The following is a 13,257-nucleotide window of genomic DNA, read 5'->3' as shown; positions in this document are numbered from 1 at the left end:
TGGGGCCTACGGGCAAGGAGGCCCACGGTGAGCGGCGAGGAGCCACTGTCCCACTCCGAAACAGCCCCTCCTTCGGCCGGCTCCTCACGGGGCTTTGGGAGGGAGGTCGGATCTGTTCGGTGGGCGGCTTGGGAAGGCATCCCCGGTCCTGCCAGGGGAGGGTGCCCGTGAGGAGCGGGCGGGCCCGCGGACGGCTTCGGGAGGTGACGAGAACGATTCTTACCTGGTGCCTTGATCTGTTTCCTCTTCTCTGGACTGAGCCAGCAGCAGCGTACTTTGGCCCCGCACCTGTGCTCGAGCGCCAGGATGGGATGTTTCAGTAGGGAAACGTGCCTTTTTCCTCTGTGCCTTCTAATAATTGCTTTTTTTCCTCCGTAGCTCTGAAAAGACTGCGTGAAGCTGCCAACAGCAATGATTTGGACACAGGTAAGGCTTCTGTCAGTCCCACTTGGGACCTCTTTTTGGAAGGGCAGCATATCAAGGACTCTTACTTCAGGGGAGGAGGAAGTGGCTGCATGTAAGTTTGTGGACAGGGTGCTTTAGATGCTTCAGATCTAGAAAATGCTTTTTTGAAGCCTGGGTCTGTTCTCTCAGCAGAGTGGAACTGGTTATAGTGTTCACTTTTTCACTGCACGTGGTTCATAGTGTTAGTTTTCCATCTTCCTGGAGCTAAATTAGCACTGCACCATCTCAGCTGTTTTGGTATGTACTTTTGTCCAGTTGTTAGCAGCAAGAGAATAATGTTTTGATTTAGGTGGAAAAGTTATGATTATCTAAGCCATATCCTGTATGATGAGGCAGCGTGACCCAGTAGATCAGAACCAGGGCCAGAGCTAGACTCTTACCTTCTTCTGGTTTCTGCAAAATGTCCTTGTGGTCCATAAATTCTACATTCCAGATGTCCAACCTCAACAATACATCTTTGTCTCTCAGGCTTTGTTAATTGAAGCATATGAGAGTTAGTTTATCAAAACTTAAAGTTTCAGTAGTTTTCGCAATCTGTGTTCCCACAAAAGTAACTTCATGACAACTTTGCTAGATGTTGGCTAAGAGTAATATATATATATTGATTATGACTAAGCAATTAATTTAAAAGGTAATTAAAACGATTAACTAGAATTACTAAAAAGTTCTGTCATTTCCAACAATTCCCCCCTTTGGAAGTGATCCTAATTTTCCTTTAAGATTACTTCCACTTAAATCATTGGGTATCTAGCAAAACTTAAGGCATTCAAATGCACAAATTTCACTTGTGTCTTGTTGTAAGATAGCATAGATACCATGGATTCATTCCCAACAAAGTTCCAAATCAGGGTGTTATTTCTTTTAACAATATCTTGGTAACTTCTCTTGCTGTGTTGGTGCAACAGGGAAAAACTTCAGGCTATCCAGAGAATGCATCAGCTAAAACCAATAGGTGTCAATATCCCTCTTGTCAAGGTAACTCAGAAAAGTCTATTTGCCTATAAACTCCAGGAGAGTTCCCTCTTTTTCTAGTCCCTAAAGGAGGTCTTTTGTAGGGCTGTGGATTGCTTTGCAAACGTATTTTACACATACTGACTACACTTTTGATTCCTGGTATTTTTACACTAATTACTTGATGCTTCAGGTGAGCTGTAATAGTTTATGCTCCCCAGTGTGATCCTCTGTGTTTATCTTTGGCTGCTTGTCTCATCACTGCTTGAGGTACTATGTATGGTATGTCATTACATTTCTCTTGCTTTTGGCAATATAACAGCAACTGTAAAATACCATTTTGCTGTAAAATACCATGAACTGGCCATTTTTCTTGATTGTCTAACAGATAATCTGGCCACCAGAGAACACAATATTCTGTTAACTGTTTCCGAGTTAGAGAATCGCTTTTAAGCTTTTTCCAGTGCTACAAAATACAACCTAAAGGTGAACATTTGGGTATTGCCCCTCTTCCCGAGTTCGAGCAGAAAAACCCATAATAAATAAAAATTCCAGCAATCACTAAAACCGACACGAGAGAGCGCTCTATGCACACAAATACAGTTCCGGTCACTGAAACAGTAGCAGCCGCTGTGCTAACGCCGAGGAGAGAGCTCTGAGCAAACAATCTTTGGTTTAACAATTTACATTGCTGAAAACCAAACATTTAGTACACACCAAATACCGTAAAAATCACAGTAAACATACAATGGCTTCAACACTCTTAGAGCAAATGGATTTTCATACAAACTCAATTTATACTTCTAGCACGCTCACATTACCACACACTCTCCTTTTCCAGCACTAACACATACCATAGACTTTATTAAGCACAGAAATATCTGGGCAAAACCTTTCCACAGCGTGGCTCTTTGTGCAAGCAGCACTGTGTCTGACTAATCAGTGTGCAAAGCAGAGAGTGAGGACTCCAACCACACCTTTTGATAGACCCTTATATAGTTTTACAACTACAGCTTTCCAACTAGGCAGTGGGACACAAACACAATTCCATTAATATTCACTTATAGAGTTTTACAGTTACTTTTAATAGAAAATAGCCAATTATATCATCACTTTCTTAACCCAATTATGTTAGAGAGTGCAAGCTTATGATTAGGTATACCTTTTTAAACCTTCAGTAATGTCTTAATAAACTCTCAGGGTTTTTTGCCTTGAACTCACCTGGATCAGGAGATCGAAAAATTTCCCTGAAAAAAAGCCTTTCAGTGTCCACCCAAGTCCTTGATCTGTAAATCTGTGGAGTGTCAAACGTGTTGTCTCACCTGGGTCACCAGTAAATTGTTACCAAATCCTCTGAAATTATTAGGGTAAATAAAACTCTCTAACACTGTCTTTTTAGTGTTAGTGAGTAAGGTGTTACTTTGCTGTTGGCCAGGAGAGGTTTGTGTGGGTACCAAAATTCCAGCTTCCACACAGACATAGATATAAAACTTTTTCACTTGTTCACACATTTTTAGCAAACAAAGAAATTAACGTTCATGGTTCTAAATCACATAGTTCACTTTCATTAATTAGTATTCTGTCCTCTATTGGTTATTGATTTCTCGCTTCTCACGCTAGTTAGTCCATATTTTTTAGTCTTTTTAGTATCTTTTTCCTCTGGTAGGGACTTTCCAACACATACACTGAGTCTTTGTTAGTCCCTTCTTTATCTTCTGGTTTCTGCAATGTCTTTGTGATCCATAAATTCTACATTCAGGATGTCCAACCTCAACAGTACATCTTTCTCTGGTTTTGCTCATTGAAGCATATCAGAGTTAGTTTATCAAAAGTTAAAGTTTCAGTAGTTTTTGCAATCTGTGTTCCTACAAAAGTACCTTATGACAACTTTGCTAAATGCTGGCTAAGAATAATTTATATTCACACACTATTTATAATTAATATATATAGATTATGATTCACAAAAACAATTTCAAAGTTAATTAAAACCACTAGCTAAAATTACTAAAAAGTTATATCACTTCCAACAGGAAGATGAACAAATGCAGCTTAATGGAAGTCTTGGTTTCAGTCCAGCTTGGATTTGATAGACAGGTTCCCGTGTTTACCTCTTGTGTTTTGTTTACTCTGAAACCTGAGGAAGTGTGCTATGATTAATTTCTTTTTCATCAACAAGTAAACATCTTTGCTGTTTCCTGTGGTGGCACTGGGTGTGAGAGGTTATGTCATTCCTACTTGGTTCAGGGGAAGACTAGCTAAAGTATTCCCATTAATGGTTCTCACTGGGGCACTGTCAGTCTCCCTGTCTTTCTTCTGGGGTATGAAACATTCCATGTTAATGCCACGTCCATCTTTTCAGGTGTTCCTTTCAGTTCTGTACCACACTTGAAGTAGGAGGTGTACAGGAAGAAGTTCAAAGATGGCTATAGTACAATTTCTGGAAGCTGAGATGAATGGTGACTTTCAGTGGCCTGAACCACTGTTAACTGTTGTAGAATATGCTGTTTAGAGATCACAAAATATAGTGAACCTGTGAGCATTTTTAACATCTGTGGAATGAGCTTTATTTTACACACCAGTTAGTATATCAGGATGATCTCAAAACAACAGGAGTAACAGCCCTTACAGTTGCCCTTAACACATGCTGCTGTTGGTGCTATTTTTATGCCCCTAATCTTTCCACCCTTTACTGATCTCTTTGCACTGCTCTTGGCAGGTTGGTGCACTCGCCTGTCTGCTTCCCAAACTGTTGCCACCATTGGTTAGGAAGGGGCATAGTCAAAACAGGTGTGAAGAAGTGGCTTTTCTCACTACCTGTGGTTACACTGTGAAACTTCTGACCACGGGTCCATGTTGGTGTGAAAAGTTTACACAGGTGCAGAAAAGGACCGTGCAAATCCATGGGGAAGGCCCATGGAGGGGTAGTAAGCACAGGATGCTAATTCTAGCTTGGGAAGTGCCTGAGATGCAGCTAAAACCGAGAGTTAGCCCCACATCTTTCCTATCATTTAATATTCTCTAGGCATTTGCTGCTAATTGTCCTTGGAGCTTGAAAATTTGGCTAGGTGGATCCTTAGCCGTTAGAGCTGTTGGCTTATCTTTTATGGCAACATGTGGAAGGTGGTGAAGGCTGAATCAGAGGGTGGAGGTTATGTTGCTTAGGCTGGTTCTGCTGAGCTGGGAAGCTGGTGGGAACTGGTTCAAGTCCAGGTGACTCAGCAGCTGACAGCATGTGTTTCTACCCCCAGAGCAGCAGATAGCATTACCTCTCTCTGATCAGGTGCCCCTTCAGCTTACCTGCTTTCTTCTCCTTGGTTCTGTCAGTGCAGCAACTCTTGGAGGATGGAACTGACCCGTGTGCTGCGGACGACAAAGGCCGGACAGCCCTGCACTTTGCCTCCTGCAATGGCAACGATCACATCGGTGAGGCAGGGGGAGTTCTTTATTTTGATTCAGCAACTTGTCAGAGGTTGCTCTTTTCTGTTCCTTTTGTGTCAAAATTGCCAACTCTGGCCCCAGGGCTTGCCATGCCTGCCTGCTGGAGTGGGAGCAAGACCTCCCAGTTCTAGGGCTGTACTGGTGCAGAGGGAAGGGTGTCCCTCCTCCCAGTTCTTTGCATCAGGGAGCCCAGAGGCAGTGGCACTGCCTGGCTTTGTGCTGCGTCCTTCTGTGTTGCTGTGCAAACTCCTATCCCTGTCTCAGTAAGGAAGCTGATGAGCTGAACAGAAGCATCCATAAGGCAGCCTGGTGACTGCCACATGGACCTGTGGCCTGTGTGGGCCTGACCTGTGGGGCAAAGGGAAGGGACTGATGTGGTTCTGTTTTCTTGTTTCTAGTCCAACTGCTTCTGGACCATGGGGCTGACCCGAACCAGAGAGATGGGCTGGGCAACACTCCCTTACACTTGGGTAAGTGCCACACAGATGAGCTTTGCATGCAGAGAGGTGAGGTGAGAACCTCCTTACTGTTCCTTTCCTCTTCACCTTCCTCTTGCCTGTGCCTCACAGAATGCATGGCCAGATTTAAGGACCTAGGAGGGACTCTTTGCACTTCATTAGATTTGCTCCTCACAAGATTTAGGGTCAAAGAAGAGGTTTGAGAAAATTGGTTTCCCTCCTGCTGCCAGCCCCAAGGAGTGCAAGATCTATTCCAGAGAGGGTACTCAGGCTTGAGTGTGAGGTTAATCCTAGCATTTGGACCGTTCCTCTTTCCCGTGGCAAAGAAGCCCTTTGGGAAGCAGCAAGCTCTGTGCTTGAGCAGAAACTCATTTTTGTTTGTACCTCTGAGTTGTGTGTCCTGTGTTTTCCCTCCCCAGCTGCCTGCACAAACCATGTTCCTGTCATCACCACGTTGCTGCGCGGAGGTAACATTTCCTCTATAACAATTACAGCCTGTCCCCTTCCTGCCCTGCCCTGTTGATACTCCCCAGGGACATCAAATCTTCATGGTAGACCTCACTGTCCTTGCTCATGCATCTTGCAGGGGCCAGAGTTGATGCCTTGGATCGAGCTGGCAGAACCCCACTGCACCTCGCTAAATCGAAGCTGAATATCCTGCAGGAAGGACTCTCCCACAGCCTGGAGGCCGTACGCCTTGAAGTGAAGCAGGTAAAAGAAACAGTCCCATGTTCTGGTAAGGTGGTGCAGCCCCTGGCAGCTTCCTGCACCCTTTACTTAAATACCTGTCTGTAGGCTCTTAACTTCTGTGGGAAGAGTTTGACTTTTCCTTTTGTTTTCAGAGACCTTCCTGTTTCCCAGCCTCTACTCTAATTTTTTCCAGGGCCTCCCTTGGCTCTGGTAGGCTAAGGATGCATTGAGTGTCTGAATTCTTGGGCTGTATGGAGCATTCTCTTTTCTTCAACCACAATGTAAGACAGATGCCTTGTGACAGGAGAGGGACCGCAGCATGAGGCTGTAGCTGTGGCATACACATGCTCTGTGTTCCTAGCACAGTCTACCCTGCTCCAGTATGTGGAGGCATGGAAGAAGAAAGTACTCCTGGGGCTGCAAATGCCTGGGGCATGGGCCTCACTTAAGGAGCCACATAGCCACAAAGATTTTTATTCTCTGTGCACAAATGGATCCCGCTTTAAGTCCCTGCTCCTCACAGTGAGGGAAGCTAACTAGCCATAAAGAAAAAGTTTGGTGCTTTCAGGGCTAGACCTTATGCTGCTTCAGCTGGGCTTATCTCTTTACCCTGTTCTTAAACTAGGCACAAGGATCACAACTAGTCCATCTGTGTCTACTGAATGCCTCTGGTGACTCACTGGACTCTGATGCTGCCATTAGTGCTATATGTAGTTGCTTTGCCTGGGTTTGTCTCTAGGGGTCATGAACTCTGCCATGTGCTGCAGCATCAAGGCTCCATGCTTGTCAATTTAATTGCAATTTAATTTTTCCTGTAAAACACCCCAGACTGGTGCAGCTCTTTGATGTTTGCCTCTTATGCCTGTTTGTTTCAGATTATCCAGATGTTGCGGGAATACCTGGACCGTCTGGGGAGGCATGAGCAAAAGGAACAGCTGGATGACCTCTGCTCCAGGCTACAGATGACTAGCACAAAGGAGCAGGTGGGCAGCATTGAGCTACTCTGACTCACATCCTTGCACAGTTAGGAGAATGCAACTGCATGAGCCATGGGACACTGAAGACATGGTTATTGCTCACATTGGGAGAAGTGGGCAAGTTACATGATGACTCATGGTACTCCTTTAGGTGAAAATTCAAAATGCAGAAAGTTTAATAGTGCCTAGCAGCAGGGAAGCTGAGGATCAGATGGGCTGAGGACACAGTCAGTTTAAGGCCAGGATCAGCACAACCACATGGGGTTGCAGGGCCTGGGGCTTTTTCCTACAAAAGACTGGCCCTTAGAAACAGGCTTAGAGGAAACAGCCCTGACACCATTTTGGGTAATATAGCAACATGCTTGTATTTTAAGGACTGGCTAAATCACACAGAGTGGAGGTCAAGCATCACCTCCTGAAGAATGGGGAGAAGCTCCCATTGTCTTAGATTAGGGCTTGTTTGATCATGAGGATAGTAGCCCTTCTGCATGATTGTTGGCACCCTAAGGGACCTGTCCTAGTATAAGCTCAGCATGGGCATTACTGGCAGTTCTAGTACAAGGGTGGTCCCTGCTGCATGGGGCTTTCTTCTGTGGCGGTGGGTGGCTGCACAGCTGCATTCCCCTCCCTGATGGCCATCTGTACTCTTCTGTCAGGTAGATGAGGTTACAGACCTCCTGGCCAGCTTCACATCACTCAGCCTTCAGATGCAGAAGATGGAGAACAGGTAATGGGCTTCCAAATCATCTTCCTGATGCAGCAGGAGAAGCCTTAGAGAGAAGAAAAGGAAGCTGATTTTTGCTTCCCAGATCGCTGGCTAAACATTGCTGCCAGCGGCCATTCCTGCCAGACTGACTCTCCAGTGGTGCTCAGACTGTTCCTGTTGGTGCTGCCACAGCTGCCCCATGGGGAGGCAGCAGGCTTTGCACAACAGAGGCAACAGACAAGAGTGCTGCAGCTGTGACTTTGGGGTAAAAGACCTGCTCGACTTTTTACCAGATGGGCTGGCGATGAATAGGATCCCCTTTCCAGAGATATTTTGCCTTCTCCTAAGTATGTCAGCTCAATGTAGGTGGTGGCCAATGCCATGTGCTGTTACCAGCCCTGACTAGTGCACTCAGCAGCTGGCCAGCATCATGGAAATGCTTGGAACAGGCACCTTTTGCCACCTCCGTACTGCTCAGTTGCATGAGGGAGAAAGTGAATGCCTTGAGCAGCAGAAGGCTTTGTGCTATGAGAAGAACACACATTTAATTCTGCGTGCCAGAAGCTGAGCAAACATACTGCCTTGAGAAACGTGCCCTGAGGCGTAGTCGTCACCTTCCCCAGAGCCTGCTGTCAGAGTGCAGAGAATGTGTCTGGTTACAAACGGGATACAAAGTTTTTCATGGCTAGACTAGCAGCTTTCACTGGACCCATCTTTTAAGTCTGTTGCAAGTTAGCACTTAAATATTACAGTGTAACACTTGCAAAAAAAACCCATATACACAGGTAGCTGGTCAGAACTGCCCTGATGTATGAGAGAGTAAGGATGGAGGGTGACAGTCTTAATGCAGTTCTAGGCAGACATCTACATCTTGCAAAAAACCCCCCAGCATAGCAAACTTTTGTGTTTCCTGTTACTGGCAGTCTCAGGCAAGAGGTCCAGTTGTGACAGGAGGTATTGTGCATTCAGCCATACTGTTGGGCTAGGATGAAGGTGGATTTACCTCTGCCTCAGCAGCACCAAACCCATTGCTCAGCCATTCTGTGTCTCTTGCTTGTCATGGAGAACCTTAAGTGCAGTGTGAGAAACGAATCATGGCTTATGCTGGGAGCCTGAAGTGATGCAGCTATGAAGGATGCAGGGAAATGCTGTTGCTGCTCTCTCGCTTCTGCCCACTGTGGTTAGCAATGAAGATTTAGGTTGCTTTGTTTTGGAGCAGGGATCCATGAAGTCTCATTGATAGGGCACAAACAGCAAGAGGGTGACAGGAACATGCCCGATAGTAATTTGAGTTCCCACCTGTGTAGCATGCCGTGGTACATGGTGTAGCCATACCCATCCCTCAGCTTGGGAGCTGCTGGTTTGAAAGAGTTTATTATTAGCATTCAGCTTAAACATGCAGCAACCACAGTTTGGAGCATTCTTCAGAGGCCTTTAAGTCATCATTCTCTCTGATATCTGTCTCTTGTCCAGGAGAGGCTAAGTGGACCTCTGTTCAAAGCTGAGGTACCAGGAATAGGCATGGCTTTTAGATGGGTTCATCTGTGGGCTGCTGGAGGACACAACTGGGAGCAGCAGTCTCATGGCTGGGCTGGAGCTGTCACTGTGCATATTGATACTTCATTATGATTGCTGGATGGGAAGGGTGCCAAGAGGGTGGGAGACAATCTGACCTTTTTGTATTTTCAACTTCAATAAAATCCTGTCAGCCTTTTACGATTCCTCAGCCAAGTTCTCTTTTTCAGAGCGGCCCACTCCTCTTTCTTTACATCTGTTCCAGGCCCCGTGCACAGCACTGGACTTGGTAACCGCTACTCTCATACCTGGTCCTCAAATCAGAAGCAACAACACACAGTTGTTTGAGTTCAAACACCACTCTGTTTGCAGATCAAAGTACAGGGTTGCTGGCTGACCTTTTCTGATCCTGACTCCCACAGCCGAGAAATCCAAACTTAAAATCTAGGTAGTTGCTGTGAATCCATACAAACAGAGGAAAGATAATCCCAGCAGGAGTGCTTCAAGCTGGAAGAGGAGTTCTTTTGCAAAGAGGAAAAGCAGCCTTGCCCAGTGGCAGAAGTCATGCCTTGCCCCATGCTGGATAAAATGGCTGTGCTGTGAAGAGACAGTAAAAGGATGACGGGTTGGGGAAGGACATCTGGGCAGGGCAGAGAACTTCCAGCATGGCCCCTATGTGAGGAGCAGGTGACCTTCATGCCCACTCTTTACTGAAATTGTTTCTTCCTGTCTTTACAGCCCAGTCTTGATGTCCACATACACTCAGCTGCCAGCACTTCCCCCCTCAGCAGCCTTGTTGCTGAGGAGACCATTAAGGTGCCTGAAGAGCAGGTGACTGAAATGCTCTTTATCCCTGCAGTTACTTCGGTTGCTCATGTTGTCTCTAAGTAGACACCTCTTAGAAGCTTACCTCAAACCCAGGAACACATCTAGCTGAGACTCAGAGTGTGGCTTTTAGCCTTGGCACACGTGATGTTGTCCACAGCTCTTCAGGCCTTTGTCTTCCCTGGCACTGGGTTTTTTCTTAACAGCTCCTGACAGAGGGGAAAGGTGGGGGTGCTGCAGCCAGCCAGGAGCAATTGTCTTGTTTCTTTTGCAGCACTGCTCCCTCCGTGGGAGGAGAGGCAATAAAAAACCGAATGGTTATAGGAAGTTTTGCCACTGCTTTGGCAGTAACACCAGGTAAGAAAGAGAAAAGCATGTCTGGTTTTCAGTGGGGATAAAACGTATCAGGTAGGAGTTGTATTCTATGAATCACTGCAGTCAGTTCTGCTTTCCTGCCTCAGGCCTTGAAGCTGTGGGCTGCCCTGAGCCATATCATGTGTTTGACACTGGATGGAGAAAAGTTTTAGGTTTCCTTGCGTCAGCCAGTCATACCAGAGCCTTAACTATCCTGTCGTGCTCAGCAGCTGTATCCAGAATGAGAGTTAGGTGCAGGGGCAGGAAAGAAGCTCTTCCAGGGGAGAAGGAAACATGGCTTCACACTGTGCTGAGAGCTGTTGACTGGCACTGCTTGGTTTTCTTCCTGCTTCTGGCCTGGAGACTTCAGCTTTTCCCAGCAGTTTTTCTCTGTCCTTGCACCCTGTGCCACAGATTTCCCTGCACAACCCGTGAGGTTGGTGGCAGTTTTCTGCGTCTCCCAGAGGTGTATGCTGCAGTAATGGAGAATGGAAACAACAGCACATGTTTCCCTCTGCTATTTATTTTGCTATTAAAATCAGTCCAACCTCCTCATTTTCTTTGTGCTACACCATCAAATGCACCCCCCAGATCCCTTCCTGAGCAATGATTCATCCCTGTTCTCAGGGCCACGATATCAACTGGGACTTTAGGCTTTGCTTCCCTCTCACCACTGCTTGACCTCCAAATACACTTTGTTTCCCCTTCTAATTCAGAGCATGTGATATGCTGAATTCCCAGCCATTGAACCCAGTAGCAACCTCCCTAGCTCTGCAGCAGCTGCTGTGCTGTAAGATGCAATCAAAACCAGCCAGACTGAGGATCTGGCTCAAGTAAGAAAAGAGCTGAGAACCTGCTTGTGTCTCACAGAGGACCCACAGAGAAGCAACAGCCCTGACAAGGCCTCCCAGCAAAGCTGCATGGATGTTACTAAGCAAATGACCTTTCTCTGGAGCAGCCACTTCACCCACACAATCGAATGCAAAGTGCACACTGCAAGGTGTGTGAACATCGAGAATTTGTTCAGCTCTTCAGCAGCTGAAATAATTAATCTCCAACAGTGAACTCGTTTACTTCCTCCACCTTTGCCTTTCTAGCAGACTCCAAAACCAGCACGGCAATTATCTGCGCTGCTAAGGAAGCCCCATGAAACATCTTTGGCAAATTTCCCACCCTTTCACCTGCTTCCTTTGCTCACTCTGTGAGCAAAGATCTCTTCCATCACAGAAAGGTACTTACAGAAAGATGCCTTCTTCATGCATTGTGCCTGGCCAGCCTGGGGGAGCAGCCCCGTGCAGGCCAGGGCCCGTGGGGCGACTAGGTGGAGGAATCGGCAAGTTTTGATTAAGAAGATGATAAAAGAGGTGTGGGAAACAACGTTCCTCTGGGCTTTTTTAATGAAATCTCTTAGAGGGGAAGAGAGCACATGGTTATTGGAAGAGTTAAAATAATAAGCTGGCAACCTGTTACGGCTGCTCATGGATTGGGAACCAGCAGCTAAACCCAAAAGGAAATAACCAGAATTCCCTTCCCAGGGCTGCCAGATGTACACACAGGGTCATAAGCAGGATGAGCTTCTTGGCACCTGGGTCTGACACCTCCCAGTGGTGTCAGACTCATGTCACACATGTCAGGGAGATGCCAGACACCAGAACCAGCACACAGTTGGCAGGACTAAGTCACTCCACAGAGAAGGGCTGGTGCTGACCACTAGATGCAAAGCCCTGACCTGCTCACACCTCTCCGGTTTCATTTATCCTGTTCCAGATCTTGGAACAGCAGCACTCTACTGATGTGGCAAACCAGCCCCTGCAGGGTTAAAGATGAGCTTGTCAGCCTGAGTAATAAAAAGTAGGATAGAAAATAAGAGAAAAGAGTAATTAGTTAAGGCAAGAGGTTGGGAGCAGAGACTGCAGAATGCCAATCAGTCTGGAGGGAAGGCTGCGTGGAAAGCAGCAATCAAGCTCCTTCAGCTTTAATTAAACCTGACTCTGTATCAAGGATGTGACATCTTTGCTTCACCTCTGCTTTTGAGCTGAGAAACCAGTTGGAGCATGTACACTGTTACCGGATAGACAGGAATTCCCTTCTGGCTCCAGAGCCTTCCCAACCCAGGATCAGTGCCTACCCTTCCTGCTCATGTGCTCCCCAAAATCAGGGCTTAGCACCAGGCAGAGCTTAGTGAAGGGACCCAGGGCTTGCAGCCACTTGTCATGCTAAATGCACCTTTTCCCCAAGATCTTCCCTGTCCTCTCTGTCCTGTTTCATTTAGGCTTCACCCCAATGTGCAGCAGTCAGTTCTGATCTGATCTGCTCCTTTTGCAAGCTGGGACCAGGAGGAGCAGGATCAGGGGTGAGAAACAGCCCAGCTGCATCTGGGCAAGAACAGGCAGCGTCCAGCTGTACCACATCATTGTTCCTGACTGCTGTTCCCTTCTCCCTTCAATGCTTTGGGCTGTGGAGTGAGTCTTCACCTGTAGAAATGATGAGGCCATGAGAGCTGGCCACCAGCTATGGCATCATGTGCCAAGGGTGGCTGCAGAACTCGCTGTTCCCAGGAAGGTGGGTAGGGCACACTGGACACGTTTCTGAAAGACATCTGCTGTAGAGGAGTGACAGCCACCATGAAAGGAGAGAGGTGGAAAAATCAGAAAATAGAGGCAAGGGAGGCTCAAAGTGCAGAAAGCAGCATCAAGCACTTGAATGGAAAAAGAATGTAATTCCTAGCGCAGTTGGCCTTCCTCTTCAGTTGGCTTCTGCACAAAAAAAGGGATATCCTTGGAGCTGAGCTCTAGCAAGGCATACAACAGCTTCAGTGAGCGTTAGAAATGCCACGTCACCTGGGAATTAAGAGTGGGCAGGACAAAGCAATAGGGAA

General features: G+C 46.6%; 1 protein-coding gene across 1 annotated transcript; it reads left to right on the top strand.

The window, feature by feature from the left end:
* Nucleotides 1-5: 5 nt before the first annotated feature.
* Nucleotides 6-9,411, top strand: ANKRD54 (ankyrin repeat domain 54; the record flags this gene model as incomplete). The annotated part of the gene is made up of 8 exons (XM_008636605.2): nucleotides 6-27; nucleotides 379-426; nucleotides 4,741-4,839; nucleotides 5,253-5,324; nucleotides 5,732-5,779; nucleotides 5,899-6,023; nucleotides 6,878-6,985; nucleotides 7,636-9,411. Coding segments are annotated over 8 exons (597 nt in total), but the record flags the coding sequence as incomplete, so codon positions are not given.
* Nucleotides 9,412-13,257: the final 3,846 nt, after the last annotated feature.

Source organism: Corvus brachyrhynchos, unplaced genomic scaffold, assembly GCF_000691975.1.
Source record: "Corvus brachyrhynchos isolate BGI_N302 unplaced genomic scaffold, ASM69197v1 scaffold56, whole genome shotgun sequence".
NCBI lineage: Eukaryota > Metazoa > Chordata > Aves > Passeriformes > Corvidae > Corvus > Corvus brachyrhynchos.
The sequence above is the reverse complement of the archived record's forward strand: the minus strand, read 5'-3'. Positions and strand labels throughout refer to the sequence as shown.